General features: G+C 41.2%; 2 protein-coding genes across 3 annotated transcripts in view; both read left to right on the top strand.

Annotated features, from left to right (window-relative positions):
• The window catches only part of ANKS6 (ankyrin repeat and sterile alpha motif domain containing 6), a 35,900-nt gene extending 21,040 nt beyond the window's left edge, over positions 1-14,860 (top strand). Inside the window, exons 10-16 of the mRNA XM_042464145.1 lie at positions 1,442-1,607; positions 2,873-3,033; positions 3,661-3,850; positions 6,083-6,150; positions 8,516-8,632; positions 11,248-11,341; positions 12,331-14,860. Coding sequence (XP_042320079.1) covers positions 1,442-1,607; positions 2,873-3,033; positions 3,661-3,850; positions 6,083-6,150; positions 8,516-8,632; positions 11,248-11,341; positions 12,331-12,380 — 846 coding nt within the window. The 3' untranslated portion in view covers positions 12,381-14,860. The remainder of the gene's footprint in view (positions 1-1,441; positions 1,608-2,872; positions 3,034-3,660; positions 3,851-6,082; positions 6,151-8,515; positions 8,633-11,247; positions 11,342-12,330) is intronic.
• A 9,929-nt stretch (positions 14,861-24,789) lies between these two features.
• NFX1 (nuclear transcription factor, X-box binding 1) overlaps positions 24,790-25,840 on the top strand; it is a 46,859-nt gene continuing 45,808 nt past the window's right edge. For both annotated transcript variants that reach the window (XM_042461779.1, XM_042461778.1), the window contains exon 1: positions 24,790-24,915. In XM_042461779.1, coding sequence (XP_042317713.1) covers positions 24,888-24,915 — 28 coding nt within the window. In that variant the 5' untranslated portion in view covers positions 24,790-24,887. The remainder of the gene's footprint in view (positions 24,916-25,840) is intronic.

Below are 25,840 nucleotides of genomic sequence, written 5' to 3' on the forward strand. Positions count from 1 at the left end.
TACAGGGAGCTGAGCCCAGCAAACACATGATTATCCTGTTTATTGCCACAAACCAGTAGCCAGGCTAAGCTGAGAGTTGTATAGCACTATAGTTGACTTAAATAATAGCCATGAAGATTCAGGCCTGAAATAGACAGACCAAAATCGGCACCTTTGGGTCGCTTTGGGGGCATAGCATTTACATGTTATACACCCCAGATGTGGCATGAAGCTGTGTCAAGGCTATGTCAATGAAAAAGAACCAGCCAAAAAAGAGTGGATATAATCTGCTCCTGCCGACAGCCTAATTTTGGACTGTGGTGGCAGCCCACATCAGGAGCAGGCTCTTGCAGTCACTGTGGGCCTAGCACGATCAGCACTGGAGCGACCACTCCTTTCGGCCCATCTGCATGACCCCTTACTGAATTAATATATGTGAATATAGTTTAGAGTGAACAACTTTGGACTGGAAAACAGTCTTCTGCTCACATTTTAAGCTGAGAGCTTTCAAAACATATTATGGGCCAGTGTGGTCTCTTTACATATTTATTTGTTATTTAAATTTATATCCTTCCTGTCTTCCTACATGACTTTCATTCTCCAACTTTATCCTCACAGGAGTCTTGGACAAGAGGCTGAGAGAGGATAGTGGCTAGGCTCCAGCTATTCAGGAAAGAAATTTTTTTTTGTCTCAAGAACAATTGAGCTAGCCAATTTTAGTTTTGCCAATCTTCAGACTGATACTGCTTTTTCATTTCTCCTGTTGTTGTTATGGCTTAAAGTCCTTTCTGACTTATGACAAACCTTAGGCAAACCTATCACAGGGTTTTGTTGGCAAGATTTGTTCAGAGGGGGTTTGCCTTCATCTTCCCCTGAGGCTGAGGGAGTGTGACATGTCCCACCCTACAGTAAATGGTTTCAGACTCCAGATGACTAGGCATACATTGTAGGAACTGTACCATGGCAATATAAATTTTATTTGGAATGGCAACCATCACATGTGTGATAGGTGCCAGTGTTACCAGTACCCACTTTCACTGCTGCTTTCTACTACAAGTAGGGGAATGGAAGTCAGTTCAGAACTGCTGGGGGAGTCAGTATTATTGTCAAATGTCTGCACATTCAATTGGTAATACAGTTATGATTTGAGCTGTGGAGAATTTGACCATCACTAAAGGCTGCTCAAAGAACTTCTTAGACGTTTATGGATTAGAGTCTAGAAGTCCATGGATTGATTTCAGACCTGCTGTAACTCCAGTGGTACTCTAGCTTTCCAGTTTCTCCTAAAACAAGGTCATGAAATTAAAGATTACATGACTGACTCTTACTTCTGTGCTGTTCCCTGCTATTGCTCTGACACTCCTCTTCCTGTTTGAATCTACATAAAAGTTAATTAGCATTTAATACCTCCTTTTGAAAATACTAGTCAAATATTATACCTGTATTCTTTTTCTTCTTCCAGGGATCCTTAACTAGAAATGCCAGGCCCATTAAACTGTCAGCCTTTGCAAGAAGACCTCCTACACCTTCCAACTCCAGTAATTTCAACCATTCCCCTCACTCTTCTGGTGGATCCAACAGCATTTCAGGAGTTAACAGACATGGTGGAGAAATGCATAATAAATCAGGTGCTTATAGCTATAGATATTTAAACGAAATATTAAGATAGATATATGCGTGTGTGAGAGTGTAATATTTGAACTGACTTAACTATTCAAGCAAAGTCTACATCGCTGATGGGAAGCCTTTAAATTGGTAGGAACTACTTCACTCTGATTAAAATCCTGAAATCCACCAACCTGAGCTGTTGCCTCCAGTTTCAATTCACAATAATATAATGTCTTTTTTCTACAATATAGTTCAATATGAACACATATTCCATCACACCTTTTAATAGAAAACTCAGGGAATAGCAAATGTGGATGGAATAGTAGGCAAAACAGAGTTATTAGGAAACAATGGAGGTATCAGATGAATGAGACATCACAGGAGCAAGGAGCCCCACTTGCACTGCCTTCATTGGCCATATGCTTCGAAAGGCAGTGCCTGAAGCCATAGTAAGTAAGTATAATAATACTGTATATACAATGCACAGCTTTTAACCTTTGAATTAATTTATCAGGCCTTTTCAGTCACCTTAGTAAAAAGAAAACAGGAAGATGTCAACAACCTGGCTCTGCCTCACTTTAGTCTTTGCCTGCATAAACTTGACTTGCCTGCTTTTTTTTAGATCTTGTTTCTGTACTCTTCTAGTTTCTCTTAATGTTTCTTATCCTTAACGTGCTCCCACTCTTGCTTCTTTGTGTTCCTCCTCACTACCAGCTATGGCATTTCTGCCTGGATTTCTTTTTGTCATACGCCTGAAATTGCTGTTTAGTCTGGCACAGACTGGTAATAAAGATGTTGTTATGTGCCTTTTAAATGCCTTCTGACATATGGCAACCCTATTATAGGATTTTATTACTAAGATTTATTTAAAGGAATGTGCATTGATTTCCTCTGAAGCTGAGAAAGTGTGATTTGCCTAAGGTCACCTAGTGGGCTTCCATCAGTGAACATGAATTCAAACCCTGTCTCCTGGGATCCTAGACCAACATTCAAAGTACTACATAACACTGGCTATCTTAACAAAAACATGTCAAGTGTGCATTTATAATTACCATCTAGTCTGGCTTTTTGTTTCTCTTACCTACAAACATGCATGCACACAATTAATCTTGTTGTATGCCTTCCTCACATTAACTTCTCAACGTTATTTCTTCCTCAGATAAAATAACACTTATTTTGTTTTAATTAAAAATGTCGCAATGTGGTTGGATTCTTTTTTAATTTGGAAGAAAAACCTTGCTACCCATTTGAATTTTGTATGTTTATGTACAAATGTTTTTTTCAGGTGGAAGTGCCGATAGTGTTTTGTCTCAAATTGCAGCTCAAAGGAAAAAAGCTGCTGGTTTATCAGAACAAAAACCAAGCCCAACAGTAGATTCAATTCCTTCACCTTCTCCTCCTGCTGTAGAAAGTACACAGACCATCATCAATGGACATATTCTGAAGGTTTTACAGTTTATTTCTTTTAAACTAGAATATGCCTCCTTGGTAGATTTCACACAGCAGAGAAGTATGCTGATGGTGTATTTAAATCTTTTTTGTGTTCCAACTTGTGCCTGTTTACCTAACCGAGTCATGTTTTTCTTGAAAAACCAGAATAGTTTAAGGGCAAGTCCAAAACTCTCACTGTATTTATTATTAATCAATATTATTTGTAAATATACTCAGCAGGGTCAGCAAACTACTTTAGTTCTTAAAAATTATTGATATTGGTATTCCAGAATAAGAATTGGTTTGTAAAGAAAGCTATGCTGTTAGTTGGAAGAGCAAAGTAGATCCCAGGCTTCCAACAAATATTTTTGCTTCTGGAATTTTTCTGTTTCTTTAAAAGTTTGCAACCGGCATGTCTTCATATTCCAGCCAGGTGATTCACCTGTTTTTCTTACAACAAAGCCAATTGCCAAATATAGACAGTGGGAACAGTAATTATCTTAAAGTATACTTATATAAGGAGATAAAAATATCCAAGATAAAGATGTTCTGTACTTTATGCGAGAGTTCTTCTTTTATAAAAACATCCATCACATTGTACAGTTAATAAGAGGAATACCTTTAATATGTTGACTAAAACAGAAGTTGGATGTGAAGAAGAAGCCATCATCAGAGAATTCCTCTACTTCCAAAAGCACATCCCCAACTCTCACACCTTCACCATCACCATCATTGTCACCCAAGGTGCAAAGTGCAGAGTCTACTGTCTCTTCCTCTCATCGGCAAGGAAAAAGTAGTGGTGGTTCCAGCAGCGGTACTCTAACTGATGAAGGTGAGTAGGTCCAGGCTTAGCTGAGTCACATGGTGTGCAGCTCTTGCTCGGATGTACAAGTTCAGAATGTAGATTTGTTTGTTTTATTGTGCTCTCATACACGCATGCACGCGCGCGCACACACACACACCTGCTTTAGGATATTAAGGCTAGGACAGAACTCTTCTCACTAACATACTAATTTTCAGTATATGGAGGATTCTTTAAAAGGAACAACAAGCAGTCATGCTTCTTTATATACTAAGATTCTACACTGCCACTAGTTAACCCATTACAACTGACATCCATCAAGGGAATGTTGTGCATGAAATGTTTGTGTACATTGACCCATCAGAAAATAAAAATGTCACTGTCTAAGTCATCCATGTACACGATTTTGGAATATTAAGGCTTTCAGAATTCCAGATAAGGGATATTCAACCTGTATTGATTTTAAAATTCCAATCAAGTAATATTTCTCTTATAAGACACTTGACAACTCCTAATGAACCCTAGCTCTGGGTGATATTTTGTCGCTGTGTGTTTTGAAGTCATTTCTGACTTAGGGCGACCCTAAGACAAACCTATTATGGGGTCTTCGTGACAAGTCTCTTCACAGGTGGTTTGCCATTGTCATCCTCTGAAGGTGAGAGAGTGTGACTTGCTCAGGTTCACCCAGTGGGTTTTTATGCTCAAGTGGAGATTTGAACCTTAGTCTCCAGAATTGTAGTCCAGAGCCAAAACCACTACACCACCCTGGCTCTCCTAGGTGATATTAATTAACAGAAAACTGGATTTATATAGGCTAACAAGAGCTGTACTGTGGTTGTACCTAGCCTCTTGGAAGAATTATTAAAACAGATTATAAAAATAATGAATCAGATAAAATGGGCTATAACAAAATGTGTACTCCCATAAAGAGAAAGAAGTGACTAATGGGAAATGGGGCTTAAAGAGGACAGATTATAAATATGGAAAGAATGATTGTAAATAAGGACATAAATGTTGGAAGAGAAAATGATAAGAGCACAAGAAGTGTGATAAAGAGAAACAAAAGTCAGATGATGCAATAGAAATATGCAAGAACTAAGGGGCAAAAGAGACTCCCTCAGTGGCTCCACGCTGTCCCTTTCAGCGCCAGATCATGGCCACAGCATCCGTACACTGCAGCCCTAATCCGGCGTTTTGCTGGCTCTAAAAGAAACGGCAAAATGCAGCTCCTTTTAGAGCTAGCAAAAAGCTGGTTTTGCCACTGCAGCAGCACTTTTCAGTGCTTCTTTCGGCATGCTTCATATAAAGGCCGCACCAAAAGAGCGCTGTGATGGCGCCAGTTGGGCGGGAGGTGTGACACCAGTGTGGGGGCAGCATCAGGGCGTGCGGCTTCCAAATGTCACGCCCCCATGCCGCTCACACACCGGCGCTTCAAGCCAGTCTGTACAGCCCCTAAGTTACTTGGAAGTTGTTTTTAGATATGTTCTATATTAAGTCTTTAGGTCTTGTGTCTTAGTCTGTTTGTAAATTTGTTTTTAAGTAAATAAAGTTAAAAAAAGAATGGCTTATAGTGATTGTGAAGTAAGTGGGGCAGGGCTTCTGGAGGCTAAGCATTGCTGGAGGATAAACAGTTGGGACAATGCAATTGCAGGATAAGCATCTCCCTCAGGAGTCCTGATTCTCAACAGGGTAACCTTCTGCCTTAGTGTGTACTCTGAGGAGTTAAGGAATACAGTGGTACCTCGGGATACGAATTACCCAGCTTACGAATTTTTCGGGATACGAAAAAATCCCATAGGGATTTATTGTTTCGGGTTACGAACGTTTTTTCGGGTTACGAAAAAACGCCGGCGCTGTTTAAATGGAGCCGCGGCAGAGCCGCGGCTTTTTCCCCCATTAGCGCCTATGGCAATTCGGGTTACGAAGGTTTTTCGGGTTACGAAATTAGCCGCGGAACGAATTAATTTCGTAACCCGAGGCACCACTGTACTGTGCTGGTGATCCCATATTAATGTGAAGAAACGATAAAAGGCAATCATAAGATCCATTTTATTTTTATTTGTTTTATTTTTAAACAAGCAGATTATTTTGTATGTAAATTGCTGAATATTTCCAGGTTAATGGGAGAATTAATGGTTACACTACTCTATGATTTTTGCCTCTTCCAAGATTAGTTCAGAATGTTCATCTCAAAAAATAGATCTATGATTCTTAACCTTCAAAAATCAAATAATTCAATTTTTTTCTTTTGTTAATTTAAAGATGAACTCACAGGCATCCTTAAAAAACTCTCACTTGAGAAGTATCAGCCTATTTTTGAAGAGCAGGAGGTAAAGTTTTATTTAAACTTTTTTATTTGATTTTTGTTAATATCTATGTTTCTGTGTGTGAGGGGGGGAAACCATGCATTTGTGCATGTCTGGCTGAAATGCTGGCCATGTACAATCACTAGGATATAGTGTGCACTTTTAAAAACTATTGCTTTTCTTCAGAGACTTGTTGAATCTTGTTATCTGGTTTTTCAGAAACAATGTTTTCAAAGAGAAACACAGAGTAGTGACAGATAAACAGATGAGCATTATTGTTTCTGCACGGAGACAATGCAAGACAGTATTTCTGAATATATTTTCAGCGTCTTAGTCGAACTCTTGGTATTCAGTTGGGTTTTACTATTGTTTAAGATATACAGTTTGTCCTCCATTTTCACAGGGGATCCATTCCGGACACCCCCACGAAAACAGAGGCTCACACATATTCAAGGCTCATAGGCTTGAATGGAGGCGCTCCCGTGTGTGCGGATTGGATGTGCACTCTGGGCATGCGCGCCATAGAAAATAGCAGAGGTCACCCCTCCGCAAGTAATTGAGGGCCTGGATCTGAGATCCACGAGTTAAGAGGGGCGACTGTATACACAAAATGTGTGGCTTGTGTTATATCTGCCATTTTCATATTTCTCCTGAAAATTAATTGGATAAGGGATGATCAGTTGCTTTACTTTTTTTATAGTTTCTCTGCTGTCTCGTATGTGGCATCTACACTTGTGCCAGACCTACATCCTAAACAGTCTAGAGCAGAGGCAATAAGGGGCCTTTGGAGGACACAGGGGCCTTTGTTTGTTTGTTTGTTTACATCAGAAACTCTCCCCTAACAGGACAACTTGACCAAAGAAGTTAACAGATGAATAGCCATAACCCAAACCAAATGATCCTTCCTATTTCTATTTATGTCCAATTGCTTTTTTGGTGGATGAGTGGATATGGAAGGTTCCTATCCACCACTCTTTGTACCCATCAGAAGCCTCAAGGAGTTGCTTCTAACCATAATTCAAGTGGCTTTCTCTCTCTCACACACACAAAAGGAAAATTGTGTGTTGGAGAGAGAGAGAGAGAGAGAGAGAACATGCAGGGGGAGACTTTGCAGGAACTGCAGAAGTTGGGGCACAAAAATGCATCTGGGGGCCAAATACAGCCCATAGGCTACTGTTTCCCTATTTCTGCTCTACTGCTTTAGATGGGACCTGACATCCGTTCCTTTCCTTTCAGAATGGAGGTTTCTAGAGCATTGTGTGCCTTCAGGACATGTTGAGTGCATTTCTGCTCAGTTCTCTTCTAACTGTTATGTTCACAGCTCTTGCTAAGGCAAAGGCAAAACAAAAAAACCAAAACCTAGTATGTTTGATTTTACTGTCTTTTGAAAATGCCACACATTGCAAGGAGGTCTGTTTTTTTTAAAAAAAGAGCAGTCAGTGTGTTTTCAAAACATACATTAAGAAATGCACTCATGTGCTTGAGTTAGTTCCATTGAAGGTAAGTGATATTTTAGGATCACAAAGGAAGAGTCTGTAGAGGTTTTTTCCAGGTCATTGCTCCCCAAATAAAAGTCTAAATGCTTTGGGCATATGGTGTATTGTGCCTTTGAGCTGAAATAGAACAACCATTTGGTGTTCAATTAAGCATATTCTGCTGTAACATAAACCTTTCTAGTTTTTCAGAAAAATAGTTTGCTTTGATATTTTGTCCACCAAGTATACTACACTTATGATTTCTTTTAATGCTAGCTTTGGAAAATATTGAGATGTAGAAACAATTGTATTAGTTGTGATAAGCCATACATGTAAAATGAGACATTTCAACACACTTTTAATGCAACATTTAAAATATAATTTCCTAATGTTTAAGCATCTGATTACAAAAACAAAAAGAGAAAAGTGATATTGATCAATTCATCAACCATATTGATTTGCATATGGTTAAGCATGTGCAGGACTTGTACAGATTCATACATAGAAATACGCTTTAGAGTGCTCAAAATGTTTTGCATATATTATCTCAGTGATTCCCTACAACAATGCTGTTAAGAAAGGAGTTATTATCTCTATATTTCATATGTGGGGAGGTGAAGATGAGAGACATTTGCATGAGGCCACTTATTGCATTAATAACAGAGATACATTTAGAGCCAGAGGTTCCTTCACTCCCTCACTAGGAGTTTAATATTTTAGTCATTTATGATGCATTAATTGTAGTAGCATATCTTCAGGCTGTGGAAAGGAATAAAAGTTACAACATTAGAGGTCTTAAGAGTGATTGAAGCCAAAATGTAGGGGAGAGTGCAAATACTCCCTTTGCTTTATACCACCATTTACCTGCATAATTTAGAAGAAAAATAATATAATTATGAAATTCTTTTTCACAGGTGGATATGGAAGCGTTTCTTACTCTTACAGATGGTGATTTAAAAGAACTGGGAATTAAAACTGATGGTTCTAGACAACAAATTCTCGCAGCTATTTCGGAATTGAATGCAGGAAAGGTATTTTTTAATATCTTATAATTCAGAAGCATGTACACTTGTCCCTCTGGATTCGCAGGGAATATGTTCAGTGGGGAGGCGTGAATACCAAATTTTGCAGATAGTCATGTCTCTTCCAACTCTATGATGCTATGATTCTATGATTCTAAGTCCCATTGTCCCTAATGGCAGCCATTGGGGACAATGAGACTTGACTATTTGTGAAATTTCCTCCCTACCTCCTTCCCATCATTCCTTCCCTCCCTCCTTCTTTTCTTACCAGCATCTTCCCACCAGTGCCAGGGCCTCTAATCAGCCCCAGTCACCATCAGGACTCGCTTTCCCAGTGGCACTCAGACCTGGTGTGCGCATGCCCTGCCCCCTCCACCTCAGCCAATGGGTGCACAATACATCAATTGGCTGCAGCATGGGGGGGCGGGGTAAGGTAGGGTGAGGCGGTGAGTGTGCCTGCCAGGTGCCAAGCACTGCTGGGAAAGCAAGTCTCAATGGCTGGGGCCAATTACAGGCCCTGGTGCTGGGGGAAAGATGTTGGTAAGAAGGGAAGTGAGGAAGCCTTGGCCTCGCGAATGATAAAAAGGACAAGTGTATTTAACCTTTGTTTTTATTTTACTTTGGAAAGCATTTTGTCTAAAATCAGAATAAAGGAGAACAAACTCTGGCAGTATCATGGTGGCAGCTGTCATGTCACCAGAGATGAAGCCCATATTTGTCAGAAATGTGCAGGTTGCAGTGAGCTGCCCTGAAAGCAGATTTGGACCTTTTGAATCTGCAGCATGGAATCAACCTTTTTACCCTGGGCAGTGATGTAAAAGATTTGAGTCTCCAAGTCTCAAGTCAAGTCTCATGTCTGGGAGCTAACAAACAGAATAAAAGGAGGAGGGGCACTTTTCTCAAAGGGGAACAGCAAATGCATTAGGCAGTGGGCCTGAGGGAGGGGCTGAGGCCTACTCAGCAGGCTATTCCCACTGGACATTGGAGGAGCCAAGCTTTAAAAGGCTCCTCTAATGTGCATCAGGTACAGGCTGATGAGCAAACCTCAACTGCTACTTCAAGCCCATTGCCCTCTGAGAAAAGCGACCTGGTTCCTTTTCTGCCTTTGAGGAGAAGGAGAAGGGAAAAGAAGGGAGAAATCATTCTGATTTGATTCTGAGAAGAGGACTTAATCTGTAAACTGAAGAGGGGAAGGGAGGGCAAACAAGGTAACTGGAAGGATGTTTGCCTCTTTCTCACTATGTCGCCAAAGCCTCACCCTGCCAAGCAGTGGCATCAGTAGGGAGGTACGGTGATTTGGACTGCACCAGGTGACACCCTGGAGATAGCAGGCAACTGCATTCTGGGTCCTGTACAGCCATGGCCATGCAGGACTCTGAAGGCTAGGAGAGTTGCTGCAAGGGCCAAGTGCACCCACCACTTCACTGCTGTGGTGCAATTCTGTGTGCCGCAGCCACAGAAGCCCTACCTCCCTGCACCACTACTGCTGCCAAGCCATTCCATGTTCCCTTTTCCTCCTTTCTCCTCCTCCTTCTCAGCAGCTCCCTCCCTTCTTCCTCCTCCTTAACTGGCCCCTCACCAGACGAAGCTGGTCTCATCCCAGGAAAGGAAACTGAGGATACTTTTGATGGCCACAGTGGGTAGGCCCACCAGCATTTGCTTTGCAGGAGCTGCTGCAGTGTTTGTGCAGGGCTGGGACAGAAGTGAAGGCAAGAGCCATACTGAGCCCATGGCATCTCCTTCTCCCTCTGGAAAAAACTTGTCAGCTGCTGCCACCACCATCCTGTAGCCTTTTCCCTTCATAGACTCTGGCAGGGGTACATTACGTGGCATTCTTCCTGCCTTCTTCTCTGGCAAGACACTTAAAGAGATAGGCTCTTATCGGGAAGGGTTTCTCTTGCTCTCCCCCTTGCCTTTATTCTGGGAGGGTGAGTCTTGCCTGCTGCTCAAAGTGAATGATGCCAACAAGTTGGTCACTAAAAATATACAATTCATGAGTCGAGTCAGTGTATCATTTATTGCTGAATTGAGTTTAAGTTGAATAATTGAAGCAAGTTGAGTCTGACATGAGTTCAAGTCAATCGACTCAAGTCCACATCACTGACCATGGATTCATTCCACAGCACTGCTGTAATGTTTCTAGGCTGATCCCAATGTAAGCGAGGCCAGCTCCACAAGTTCTTGCCACCCAGACATCACTCTCAATTCCATTTGGGCAACAAATGTGTGACAAGTGTAGTTCTCAAATCAAAAGTTTTCTATCTGATGCTGCTAAATGCAGTTGACTGTAGGTTTGCAGAGCTACTGAGTTTGTTATAGGCTTGGCAAGCCACAGTACATATACTGTATATTGGCTGTGTTTAAATTTGTGATGTTGTATAATCCTGATCACATTGCTATTAAGCTTTGATCCAGAATATTGGGTGCCACAAACAGACTGGAGTAAAAAAGCTTATTTCCATTAGCATCAGTAACAGGTAAATTGATCCTCTTTTCTAAACATCATGGGGCAACATATATCCTCAAAGAGTAAAGTGGAAATGTCTTTCTTACTAATGATAGTTTTGGTATATTTAAATGTCGAGTACACATTTGCCTTCTGTTTTAATTATTATTTTTAACAGGGACGAGAGAGAAAAATTTTGCAAGAGACTATACACAACTTCCATTCATCCTTTGAAAGTAGTGTTAGCAACACCAGCCCTAGAAAATCTCAGTGTAAGTACCAGATGTCTACTTATTAGTAATATAACAGTATTTGGAGGACATCACTTGATCCTGGTCTCTTTGGAACTGGATACACAGCTTGAGCTGGGTTTGACTAAGAAATAATATAATTGTGTCTAGAATAATTAAATAAGCTTTTCTTCTGAAGTTTCAGTCTTTGAAGGGCACTGTATTGCCTTTTACCTATTTTCTAGCTTCTTTGAAATAATTATGTGGATAAAGCTGTGGTTTGTTCTTGAAGCTCATAACATTGCCTCAACCATGCAGACCAACACTCATTCTGATGTCTCAGACTTTAAAAGAAAGTTGTATTGCATACATTAGGTTTTTAAAAATCTTTCTTGTCCCCCTGGAAAACAGGTGTAGAGCTGAAGACGGCATTCTGAACAGGGTTGTGTCCTGATGATGTACCATAGTGCATTTGCAGCATCTCATTTGTATTCCACAGAGTTGTCTTATTACAAACTTATAAATGGAAAATTGAATTGGCCATTTGTAAAATCAAGTATCTTATTTTGCTTGGGAAAGCATGACCAATCATTTCCTCAATAAGCATTTTACAGTTTTTATGTCTTTTATTCTAATAGCAATCTGTGAGAGTAAGAAAAAAGGGCATAAATCATGTGGTAGCCACTTGAAAATTTGTCAAACAATTGTTGTGAAGAGGCATTATTTTGTAGATCCTGGGCATGCAGTATGTCCAGATTACTACACAGAGCCTGCTGCACAGGGTCATAAATACAGAGCTATGTGAACTCAAGTTTTTTGCTTTCATGCATTGGGGCTCCAGATAGCTTTTATGTCTGTTAACAGTTGCCACATGGTAAGCATCTGGAAAGTTAAAAGCAAAGGATAATGAACACTGATTTTCCTTGCTATCAGGTAGGATAAAACATTATGTGATTAGTCTGTAAATAGTTTTAAAATTGCTCCAGCATTTTATATGTAACATAACCTAATAAATATCTTTCTGTTTGCAGCATCAGGGAACTGGGTAAGGCCACAAGAACCTTCTCCCACAAAGAGGTAGTCTTTGAACCAAGAAGTCCTACTGTTTTGATATCGGGACTACAAATAATCGAATCCAGCTGCCAAGAATTAAAAAATATATAATGAACACTTTTATAACAACTTTGCATTACAGAACTTGCAGGAAAGATGCTGTGCCATATCTTTCTTTCTGCAAACTAGACTCAGTTTTAATTAAATATAAATAAATTGCTCATTTAGTTAGTTTGATGGTTTCAAGGCTGTGGAAGACTGTCAGGGAAGAACAGTACTGCAAAAAGAGAAAATGTATGGATCATTTAATGCAAAAGCAGGAACAAAAGTCTTGCAGAAACTCTTTCAAAACCCGTAGGGGAACAGATAAAAATCAGAACATTAGAGAAGAGTCGTCAAAGCATCTGTAAGTTATTGGAAGCTGGATCAACACTAGCAAAAAAGCCCATAACCACCTCGATCCTGTTGCTTTAGAAACACAAGACGTTTGACCGCTTTCACAGTGAAAGGACTTCGTTTAGGCTTCAACACGATTTAGAAAAAGTCACTTTTTACTTCACAGTTGCCAGAAAATTTTTTGTCCCCTTATTTTTTTATCATTGTGGCATCAGTGGGTGGGGTGGGGTTGAGACAGATTGGTGGGTGGCATTCCTCCCCTGAGTGTACTCTCTCCATTTTATTGTTAACATTCTGAGGAGTTGTATTATATGATTTCTACCCACCCTAACTGTGGTTCCTATTCATGAGGAATGTCTCTTTCATCAAAGATGGAGGGAGGCTTGAGTAGTTGCTGCATTGGAATCCATCTGTTTTCCCAGTAAATGGGGTAAAATAGCATGGTTGGTGCAACTGCAGGGTAACTCGGTTGCTCAGCAGCACCTTGGCCAAACAGCTTGCATCATCCCTTGCTTTGCCATGGCACTGACCAGGGGGAGGTCTAGCAGAGTCAACTTATCACAGCTGACTGCTAAATTTTGCCCTGTTTGGCTGAGACACTGCTGAGCAAATTGGCTTGTTCTTCCTTCTCTTTCCCTCACTGATTATGATCAGCAGTGTTTTTGGTCAATGGTGAAGAAGTAGATCACACTACACAATGGTTTTGCATAGACATGTTATATATATAAATATAACTTTATTACGGCCAATTGGCCAGCACGATTACAAAATTCCAGTTTAAAACACAACATAGGTTCATGTACAGATTGGAGAGTATAAAAAATTGACGGTCTATAAAAAATAAGGATAAAAAGCAAGGATAGGACTGCACGATCAGGCAAACACACAACAATAAGTAGGCTGCCATCACCTCGCAAACAACTCTATCATTGTGTAATAGAGCACCACATTCGAGACAAGTTATATTCACCTCATGTGCATCACCCCAACTTCTTTAAGAAACACAGACACACTTAAGGTGGAAAAATGAAATGCTCAGATACAGGATGGGGGACACCTGGCTGGTGGAACACAGTCCCTTGGAGAGTGATGGAATGATGGAGTCTGCTTCCTTAGAGGTCTTTAAGCAGAGGCTGGATGGCCGGGGATGCTTTGATTGAGAGTTCTGCATGGCAGGGGTTGGACTGGATGGCCCTTGTGGTCTTTTCCAACTCTATGATGCTATGGTTCAATGATTCTAAATGTGACCAATAAATTATATGTTTTGGACCAAAGCTGGAATTTTACTTACCTTGCACAATAGCCAGTCTAGTGTTGCAAAAGGTGAATGAAACTGCTTAATATTCAACCACTGTGTACTCTAGTGATGCCACTGGATCTGCCAGAGCAGCAGCCAGCAGTCCCTTCCCTCTTCCTCTCACTCCTGTCAGCACACTGCCCACCCACCCCAGCTCACTCCTCATCTCCTCTCCTGTCCTGCTCCCTCTGTCCATGCACCATCTACCTTCCAGCCCATGTGTGTGTGTTGGGAGACATTTTTAAAATTCACCATTACTCATGATCACTCACTGGGGCACAAAGGGGGAAATGGGATTGGATGTGGACCCACTCAATGAGAGGGCAGGGTAGGTGGTAACATTAACAGAAAATAAGAAAGGCTACTGGTTGATAGGTTTAATGAATGGTGGGAAGGAAAAATAAAGTGGAGTCACTGCATTAGGGTGACTGAAAATAACTTGATGCAGTGATCACATGAAACCATTTTATCCTAAAGTGAGTTTAGGGGGTGGGGAAATGCTGTGGCTGTCAATACACATTCGGTGCAGATTATAACAGTTAAATGTGACACTATATGAAGTCAAACGTGTACAGGATAATGCACAGTAAAACTGAATTATTTTGCTAGTTTGAATCTGACTGGAATCTGCCTATAGCAACCTCTGAACTGACTGTGAATATTAAAGTAATGACATGAATGGAGGACACAACATTTAAGGAAGACTGCTGTAGCTTTGTGAGCAGAACTAAGGTCTATTGCTGTGCTGCTGGACTATGCCCAAGATATATTTTTCATTAAGCAACAAATACAATTTATATTGGTGAATATCTAAATATGTTTGTTTGACTTAAGAAAATTTGTAATTTGTAACCTGTCTATTATGATCATGCATGGTAGGTTAAGGCTTGAGGGTTCAAAGGTTATCTATTTGTAAGGCCAAAGTACGCAGGCTAGTGGCGAAAATGCTGCTCTGAGCTCTTTGGGGAAAGGTTATGATAATTCTAGTGCTGTATTATAGGGATGGTAAATAATCAGGTTCTCCAAGTCCTGACAGTTGTTGAGAACAATGAAATGGTTTGTTGTCCCATAGCTTCAAGGCACTCAGGATTCCCACACACAAACAATGACAAGAAACTGAGTGGGTTTCCCATGCAGAAAATTGCAATTTCTTGAAAGGTATGCCATTCCTCCTAAGAATTAACCCAGCCTTCCCTGATAACCACCGTTCAGTATGAAAAGAACTGTTCTCAAACAGCCACATTTGTGTTTTGCACAAAATTGCTTTTTAAAACATAATAAACAATAATGCTCAACAAAAATGTTTCACACAATCAACAATGTTGCACAACAAAATGGCATGGCTGCTTTTTGTGCAACATAGCTACTGTTGTGCAATATTTCTGTTGTGCATAAAAACAACAATGTTGCACAAAACTCACATGTCGGTGCAGTTGCATTGGTGTGAGTTTCTTCTGCGTAATGTTTGGGTTGCACAACTTTCAAATTAACAAAGGCCGCAATGACAGTTCTAAATGCTGCTCTGCTTTATTGATATTGGAGTATACAGTGGTACCCCGGGATACGAAATACCCAGGTTACGAAATTTCCGGGATACGAAAAAATCCCATAGGAAATAATTGTTCCGGGTTACGAATGTTTTTTTCGGGTTACGAAAAAATTTTTGGTGCTTTTTTCGGCTTTTTCGCACGAAATCGCGGCTTTTCCCCATTAGCGCCTATGGCATTTCGGCTTGCGAATGCTTTTCGGGTTACAAAAGCGGCGGCGGAACGAATTAATTTCGTAACCCGAGGCACCACTGTACTATGCAATTTAATTTTACATTTTCTTCTTCGTGGTCTCTGCGAATCATACAAATGGGTTTTACTGCGCCTGCGCAGTGCTGCTCGGAACTTCTAGAATCTCAGGGCAAAGTACACTTTGCAACTAAAAGGCAACTTTTTGGCGGTAACTCAGCCCACCCTTTATAAGGCCCCTGCCTTCCCGCTCTTTCCCCAGTTCCTTTTTTCTGCCGCGTTGGTGCTATTGGAACTTCGCTCTCTCTCGTTTTGGATCTCTGGCTTCAATTTGGACTGTTTTTTCGACTTTGCTGACCTCTCCTTCGCTTGACCTACGGACTGTTTTTAGATTACGCTTTGCTCTTCCCTTCGGATTTGTTCGCTTCGGTTCCTGATGTCGCCTCCGTTCAAGAAGTGCGACGTTTGCGGGGGCAAGGTCCCAGTACAAGACCCACACTCATCCTGCCTGCTTTGTCTTGGAAAGGATCACGACGTGAAGTCATGCCCTCTCTGCCGTTCCATGACTTCACTAACTGAATGTAGATTTTGACTACAAAGCTATACAGATTCTCAAACTCTTTCACAGTTCTCAAAAACTGTGCAATCTATGTTGTGCCAGGAACAAAAAAAGATTTCCTGCAGTTTGCAGAAACCTTTGACATGCTGTTTTTCTTCCCATATAAGTTTCTTGAAAGATCAGGAACACCAAATTCAACTCTAGTTGAGAAATTGATGAACAATGCACCCCTACTGCATCATTACTATAGGGTTCAAATATTGCTGTGGGTACCAGGATTTGTTTTACCAATAATGGCCTAAATGCAGTAGTGTCAATGGACTGTTAGGTGTTAACTTATCAAGAATCCATTTATTAAGTTAATCTGCTGTTGTTGGAATTAACAGTGGATCTGGACCAGTAGGTCTATTGAAATTGAAAAAGAAGCTTCCTTCACCCCAAAGATAATTTATACATTTGAGAGAGCCGTTTTCTGACACTATATTTGAAAGGATAAACATGGTACTGTATTATAATTGCATAGGGAAATGAGCAGACCTGAAAGTGAAGATTAATACAGATGGGCACCTGAGAAAGGTGAAGATGTAAATAAGGGAATGGTAATATTTTAATTTCCCTGAGCTGGTTTACTTTATATGTATATATGCTTGGGGTTACGACCAAAGTCTATGACCCCATGAATGGACTGGAAGCATTTGAAACAAGCATAGCTGCAGCTACCAAACACAAATCTCTTTACTTCCTTGGAATTCAGTGTAACAACATAATATAATTTTAAGAAAATTATAAACAGCCAAAGGAAGGTTAAAGCACTGACGTTGGTAGGCAAATCATTTCTAAAAGAATCAAAAGTGAAAGGGCTTGGTGGAAGAAAGAAATGAGTCTTGATCTGAAGATGCCTCATTACTGCTGCTACTACTTTTGGTGTTTAAGAGCACATTCAAGATCATGGAAATGCTACCTATTGTTTGAAACCGCCTGTATGGAATGAAGTTTGATTCTCACCATGCTCCTAAAATACTGTACAAAGCCATGTTTATGAGCCCAGTTCTAAAATGGTTGACAGTGGCAGAAATATAAACTTCACAGAAAAATACATGGTGAGTTAAGAGTGATTCGTTTCAGTATTCCTTATGGCAAGGATGGGGACTGTATGGTTCTCCAGATATTGCTGGACTGTAACTTCCAGTATTCTTAGTCAGCACAGCCAGTAGAGAGAGAGTAGGCAGTCAATCGAGCAACATTTGGAGAGTTCTCCATCCTTGCCTTAGAATATGTTTATATTTTCCAGTGTTCCTTCCATTATGTGGCTGGTCTCATGTAACCATTCTCTGGGGTCAAATCTAGTATTACAGCTACACTTTGCCATAGTGGCAGCTATAAAATACAAGAGGGTTGGACTGGATGCCCCTTGTGGTCTCTCCCAGCTCTATGAATCTATGGTAAAACAAGATCTGGCCACAGATATACAGGTTCTAATAACAGCCATGTTTCATTATTGCAACGTTTTTGTACATGAGGCCTCCTTTGAAGATTAAAAAATTTTAGTTGGCCCAACAGGCATCAGAATGAGACTAATTGGTGCATGAAATGCACATCATTTGTTGTCGTATGCCTTCAAGTTATTTCACACTTATAGTGACCCTATCACGGGAGGTTCTTGACAAGATTTGTTCAGAGGGCATTTGCCTTTGCCATCCCCTGAGGCTGAGATAGTGTGACTTGCCCAAGGTTTCCATTCCTGAGCGAGGATCCAAACCCTGGTCTCCATAGTTCAATGCTCAAACCATTACGCCATGTTGGCTCTCACACAGCATATTGCTACTGCTTAAAAACCTTCATGATCTATCAATTTTTTTGTAATTACAATTCCCAGTATTGGTCTTTAAAGATCCCAGCAGCCTGAGGACAGAGTACTTGATGGACCACTTGATGGACCACTTGTTCCTATGTAAGCTATCTGGTCATCTTATTCAGAGATCCTGTTCAGAGTACCTCAATGAATCATAATGCTAGAAAGGACTGCAAGATCCATCTAGTGAAGTCCAACCCCCTACCAAGAAGGAATACAAAACTAAAGTGCTCCTTGGAGATAGTCATCCAGCCTCTGTTGGAAGACTTCCAAAGAAGTTGAGTCCATCACCCATCCAAACAGTCTATTCTACTGTTGAACAGCTCTTATCGTAAACAAGTTCTTTTTAATTTTGAAATCTCTTTCCCTGTATTTTTTTATTTTTATTTTGGTAATGTGAATCCATGTCAAGTCCAGAAGTAAACCAAGTTCAGAAATTCAGGCTTTGGTAGTTAAACTCAGCAAGCCTTTAATCAGTACTATAGGTCCATATCAGAGACATTCATTATCAAAACTAAGCAGCGTCCAGGTAAGTTTTCAGCAGCTACCAGATTTCCATTAAGTCATCTACTTTCTGTGCCTCCTCAGCTTGATATTGCCATGTTAACTTATCCACGATGTTCAGATCAACCTCATTCCTTATTTTATTCATCTAGTACCTTCTTTCAGAGATTAAACACATTTCCATGTAGGTGCAATTTCCAGGTGTGCTTCTATCACAAAATTAAAGATTAATTTCTTACAGAAGCATCTTGTGTCCCTATCACCTATATAACTCAATCACATTGTAATGGATTTTAGTCCAATTTATTTAATCACACTCCAATTTCTTAATGCATCTATCATGTTTTTAATCTAATACACTCTTCCCAGATGGGAGAAAAAAATGTTCCTGGTATATAATTCAAATATTTCATCATAAAATGTAACACACTAAGATTATATATAGCCACAGCCTGTCATTTAAAACAAGATTTTTCTATCCAAGAACATCTGAGACCTTAGTGGGAACCTATATTGAACAAGATTAATTTTGAAAAAGCATCTTTTAAAACTACATGTGGATATTGATTCCGTGTTTCTGGAGCCACAGCCAAAACTGTACCACCTGCTCAACAGACAGAATACTATCAACAGACTTGGGGTGAACTTGAGGTTTGCAGGTACAGTACAAACAACTTTTGGTGGGGTGGAACCTGCTCACAACAACGTAATGACACAGAATGTCGAATGAGAAAGAAAAAGACTATCAGGTGGGTGTGAGGGGAAAGAAAGGAGGAGGAACAGGCTCAGAGATCTAAAGGGTAGAAAGAAACTAATGGTCTACACCAGTGGTGTCCCCACCAGATGCAGGGGAGCTGCTGAGGAGGGTGACAGCCAAAAGGGCACCCTCAGGCCTCTCCTTCACCACCACAATGAAGCCAGAAGGAGGGCCCAACCAGGTGTCACCCCTCTTCTGGGATGTCACCTGCTGCGGGCCACCTCCACTTCCCCTCAGTGATGCCACAGGTCTAGACTGGTCATTTTCTTGTTTACATCCTGTTAATATCTAATTTTTAATTATCTCTTAAACTTTAGCTCATATTGCCTCTAAATGACTTCATTCCTCAGATCTTAAACCCACCCCCATGTGATTCAAGCATGGGTATTTGTTAAAGATCTTCCACATTGAGACTCGTCTAAATAATTTAGCTTCAGTATAGTTTGCATGTCTCCCAAAAGTTACTTTTTATTATTAAAAAAAAAAAAACATGTCAGCCACCCTTTTTGGGGGTCACAGTTTGTTTTCCCTTTTACCCTGCTAATTTGGAGAAACTTCTACTTTTTAATGGAATTTAATCAGACAGAAATTAAAGAGCATGGAAAGAATCTATCAACCAGACAAATCAGATTGACTTACCATGTCACCTTCACTGTGCCCTGAGACCATGACCAGCCATCACCAGCTCATCTCAACCTCAGCTAGTTGTCAATATTTGTTTAATTACCTAATAAAACATAGATCAGCTTTTATCTGTGGAACAGTGTCTGGATAGATTCATTCTTCAAAAACTCCCAAGTTGCAAAGCTCAGACTCTGTGCAACAGAAGCCTCCCCCCCTCCCCACACCTTTCCCTTTCCTTTTATAGTTTCCCTTACTGAGATCATTAACTTCTCTGGCATCCTATGGTTGTTTGTACATTTCCTATCTGTGGTATACATTTTAGCTGAGCTTCTATTATAGTGGCTTTAAATAGTCTTCCAATGTCCTTAAGGAATTTGACCTTTCTGACTCTCTTTTCCAATGTCTCAACCAAAAGGAGGTTTGGAAAGCCAAAACCTAGGAAAAGAATGGTGGATGTGATAATTATCTGCAAGCTTTGTTCCTTAAATAACCTTTAGAAAAGATAGGAGTCAGGAACCTGACAGTTGCACATTTGCAGCTACTTTAGCAACTGAACAGCAAACTGAGCGGGTACACAGGTCGACTGGCCAGTCTTCCCCATTATGATTATGAGAAGTAGTATATTACTATTTAAATAACAGAAATAATTACTAAATATGCATCTACACATATTATAATGCAAATGCAAATTTCATGCAAATATTTGCCATCTTTTTTGCTATGCATACAAACTGATTGCTGTATATAGTCAATGACAAACGCTTGATAAGCCAGTGGTTTACGTGTTAGACTATGATTTTGGAAACCAGAATTCGAATCCCTGCTTAACCATGGAAACCCACCTTGGGCAAAACACCCTCTCTCACTCTCAAAGAAAGGCAAAGGCAAAACCCTTCAGAAGAAAATCTTGCCCAAAGACCCTCATGATTAGGTCAGAAATGACTTGACATGGGGCCTGCCACTTTTTTTTCTTGGCAAAACTTGGGGGAGGTTTGCCTTTGCATTCCTCTGAGGCTGAGAGAGTGTGACTTGCCCAAGGTCACCAATGGATTTCCATGGTTGAGCAGGGATTCGAACCCTGGTCTCTAAAGTTGTAGTCCAACACTCAAACCACTTACACTACGCTGTGTTTCTCAACAACATATATCCGATTATGTAGAAAGTTATCAGAACACGAATGACTATTTCTATTTTCAACGCAGGCATTTTTAATCACAGCTGTAACTCAGACCTTCAGAATTATTAATTACAGGAGTATTCCCAACCTGTGGAACATTGCTTTCTGTGTGAATGCAACCCTTTCAAAAATTCATACATCCACTTCTTGAAACAATATGTATTGCTTCATTGTCATAACTTTCACCTCATCTGGATTACATCTAAATTTGTTCGCACTCGTTCTTTCTTTTTTTTAATGTGAAAATATATTGACACCCTGATACAATTATTAAAGGAGAAAATCTGTGAGGAAAACTGTTAATGCCATCTTGCTGCAATCTGTTCCTAATTGTGTAGACAGAATATGGAAGTTGTCTTAGTTGGATGCATCCCCATCTCCTGTCCTGAAATGTTGTTATTCATACCCAGAGCTTATTATTTGAGGGAGCACAAATTTTTCACTCAAAACAAATGATTTTATGTGAGTGACAATAATATGTTGGATACACGACACTACAATTTTAGAAATATGTACTTTTATTTTAACATTTGATTGTTAATGCAATATGAGAACTGGAGTATTAAATATATGTTTATATATGTGTGTGAGGGTCCAGATTTAACCTATAGATCTGATTAATTTCTGCTATTGTTGTTGACATTATCATCATCATGAATTATCAAATTAGAAACAATTTATGGAAGTGGCATGGGCTAGATGTGATGGGTTTTATATTTGTTTGGGTATTTGCTAGTGGTATAAAACAGATTGTTTTACCAGAATGTACAGAACATATATATATGTGTGTGTGTGTGTGTTTAAAATTGTGTACTTTTAAATAAGATGCAGAGGGGAAAAAGGGAGTCTGGCTTTTGAACTTCTTGGAATGTATATTTCAACCATGCAGTCCTGTCTCCTAATTCCAGCTGTGTGGTGTTGGGATTCGACATATTCAGAATGTGTACAAAAATATTGCATGATGGATTGCTACCTCACCTAGAAAACTTCACAGGGAGAACCAAAAATATTTCTGCTCTGCTAAATATGCTAATTTTCTCAATTCAGAGTTGTTTTTTTAAAGATGGGAGATATGAATAATTAGTTTTACATCGTCAAACTCAGATCCAATAGAATCTAACTCAGGTTTGAAAATCATATGGCCCTTCAGATGTTGCTGGACTGAAACTCCCATCAGCCCTGATCAAAATAGCCAGTTGTAAGTTGCTGTTCAACATCTGGAGAGTTGCATAAATCCCATTCCTAGTCCAACTATTCATATTCAAGGTTGTTGAGCATCTAGGGTTGCCACCAATTCTTTTAAGGCTCTTTGGTGCCACAAACTGCTGAAGAGAGATGAAATATTCAACAGGTGAAACATGATCTATCATCCTCATGGTGGAAGATACTTTACTTGTTGAATTCATTCTTGTCATATGGATGGTGCTGGTATAAGACTTCTGTTCAAATTTTAGGAATAGGCCCACAGAACGTTGGTATTAGAAAGTAGGTTCCATTTTCATTTAGATCAGTCTCAAATTAAGCTCTTGGTACTTAGAGTAGACATATTTTCAAAGGATAAGGGCTGTCTCAAGACAACTTGCTGTCTGAAGCACGGTGGCGGTCAAAAGTAGATGCCAAGCCATTTTCATACTAGATAACTTTTGTAAGCTTTGTATTTTAGGGTTTTGTACAGTTGAAGGCACGTAACAACAACTGCAAGAAACGGACAGTGTCTATTTATCTTGTTAGTAGAGTCAGCATGGTGAAGTGGCTTGAGTGTTGGACTAAGACTTTGGAGACCAGGTTTTGAATCCCCAGTCAGCCATAGAAAACCACTGGCTGATCTTAGGCAAGTCATATTTGCTCATCCTCAGAGCAAGGCAAAAGAAAACTCTGAACAAATCCTGCCAAAAAAAAAAACCCCAGATTATATGGTTGTCATAAATCTTTAATGACCTGAAAGCACACAACAGCCATGTATCGTTCCAAGACAAAACTGCTAAAGGGGGGGAGAGGCTGAAAATGAAAACAAGTTTTTTTTAACCTCCACATTAACTTCAAAAAATAAGACAAGGTAAGGCACTAAGCACTCTGGATGGCAACAAGACACTGAAATTACCTTTTCCTGTTATTTTAAAAGATTTGCTATTGAATGTCAGTGTGGTTTGAATATTGGACATTGGAGACGAGGGTTCAAATCTCCACTTGACCGAAACCAATAGGGCGACTAGGGCAAATCACACACTCTCATCCTCAGAGGACAGCTAGGGCACCACCATCCCATCCAAACAATTTCTGCCAAGAAAACCCTGTGATAGGTTCACCTTATGTGTATGTGTTCAAGTTGCCTCTGCCAGCCCATGTATTTCATGGGGTGGCCATGGGCAGCGAATACTTAGAGGTGGTTTTTTCAGGCCCATCCTCTGAAATATAGCTTACAGCACCTGGTATTTGTTGGAGGTCTCCCATCCAAATACAAACCAGGGGCTGACCCTGCTTATCTTCCAAGACCAGACAGAATCTAGTGTCTTTATGGTATTTAGGCCTCTTAGGGTTGCCAAGTCACGACTCACAAGTGACTTGAAGGCACACAACTACAAACTGTTACACAAGGACAGGGATCTATGAGAGTGATTTGGGCTTCTCTAGGCAAATGACAGATGAGGCCATATGCTAATGACACCGTAATGCTAGCAGAAAACATCATATGCTTGGAACAATAAGAAAATAAGAAAGTGCAAAGGCAGGGCTTACTGTTTATGTTATTTATTTATGGGTTTTAGAGCCTGCCTTTCTCCCAAAATGAGATTCAAGTCAGCTTATAATACCCACAACAACAACAACAACAACAACAGGGAAGATGACCAGATCTTCTCCATTTGGGATGGGAAATGTTGTCAGCCAGCCAAGCCAGACACTTGTTTCTTCATAGGGTGACCACATGCCCCAACTGCAAAGGAGGACAAGGCATCCCAAAATGCCGGACACCCAAGAAAAAATGGAGGACATGACCAAACACAAGCTAAAAACACTAACTGAAATATAAATTCCTGCTTCTTAGTCCTGCTCAAAATGGAAGGCATTTTGGAATTCTTCCTTCAGCTGAATGCTGAAATGGAGGACATGCCCTGAAAAAGTTGGGGGGACCTCTAGCTGCCCTTAGTCCTGCTCAAAATGGAGGACGTTTGGGGATTCCTCCCAGACAAAAGACTGAAAAGGAGGACAGATACTGACAAAGGAGGGGAGCCTTTGGTCACCCTCTGCTCAGAATGGAGGACATTAGGGAATCCTTCCTGGGCAGAAGCCTGAAAGGGAGGACATGTCCTGAAAAAGCAGGAGGAGGACCCCTGGTCACCCTTAGTCCTGCTCAAAATGGAGGCCACTTGGGGATTCCTCCTGGGCAGAGAAGCCGAGTCCCTTCTCCTCCTCTGGGGAGGCCTCTGTTTCCAGCCAGGAGCCCTGCAGCCGGGGAAGGGAAGGGAAGGGAAGGGGGCGCTGTGGGCGGCCTAGGCGGGCGGGCGGCCGGGTGTCGTCGTCGTCGTCGTAGCCGGGGCTGGGCGGGCCTACGAGCGCGGCGCCTGCGTGCCTGGCTGCTGGGCCCCGGCGGCGGCGGAGCTCCTGGGGCTGGCTGGGGCTCTGGCTCGGCGGGAGATGGCGGAGGCAGCGCTGCCCAACTCAGGTAGGCAGCCCCGGGGACGGAGGGGCCCCCACGGCGACAAGGACAGCAAGCACAGGCTCTTCTCCTCCACTCGTCCCACTTCTGTGCTCAAGGCAGGGGCAGAGGCGGCGCCAAAGTGGGGCCATTAGACAGCATTTATCAGTATGAAAAAGTGGAAGACAGCCCCCCCCCCTCGGAGTGCATCTGCTTTGGGAAATATTTCCACAGGGGGCTTGGTTTGGGGGTTGTGGGTATGGGGGGGGGAGACTTTTCCTCCCTCCCTCCCTCCCTCCCTCCCTCCCTCCCTCTTTTCCTTACTTTCTCCCTCTCTTTCCTTCCTTCCTCTCTCCTTATCTCTCCTTCCTTCCTACCTTCCTCCCTTTCCCTCCTTCCTTCCTTCCTTTCTTCCCTCCTTCCTTCCTTTCTCCCTCCCTTCCTCCTCTCCCTCTCCTTCCTTCCTTCCTTCCTTCCTTCCTTCCTTCCTCTCTTTCCTTCCTCCCTCCCTTTCCTCCCCCCTCCCTCCCTTTCCTCCCTTCCTTCCTTCCTCCTTCCCTCCCTCTTTCTTCCCTCCCTTCCTTCCTCTCTTTACTTCCTTCCATTCTTCCTTCCTTCCCTCCCTCCCTCCCCCTCCCTCCTTTCCTCCCCCCTTCATTTCCTCCCTCCATTCCTTCCTTCCTCTCTTTCCTTCCTTCCTTCCTTCCTTCCTTCCTTCCTTCCTTCCTTCCTCTCTTTCCTTCCTTCCTTCCCTCCCTCTCCTTCCTTCCTTACTTCCTCCCTCCCTCCCTTTCTTTCCTTCCTCTCTTCCTTCCTTCCTTCCTTCCTTCCTTCCTTTCTCCTTTCCTCCCGCCCTCCCTTCTTTTCCTTCCAGGGCTGTGCTGCAGTGCCTCTTTGCATCAACAGATCCCTGGCGCCAAAAGAGGTCAAAAGGGGCCTCATGGATCTCCCT

The sequence above is a fragment of the Sceloporus undulatus genome, chromosome 4 (genome assembly GCF_019175285.1).
Source record: "Sceloporus undulatus isolate JIND9_A2432 ecotype Alabama chromosome 4, SceUnd_v1.1, whole genome shotgun sequence".
NCBI lineage: Eukaryota > Metazoa > Chordata > Lepidosauria > Squamata > Phrynosomatidae > Sceloporus > Sceloporus undulatus.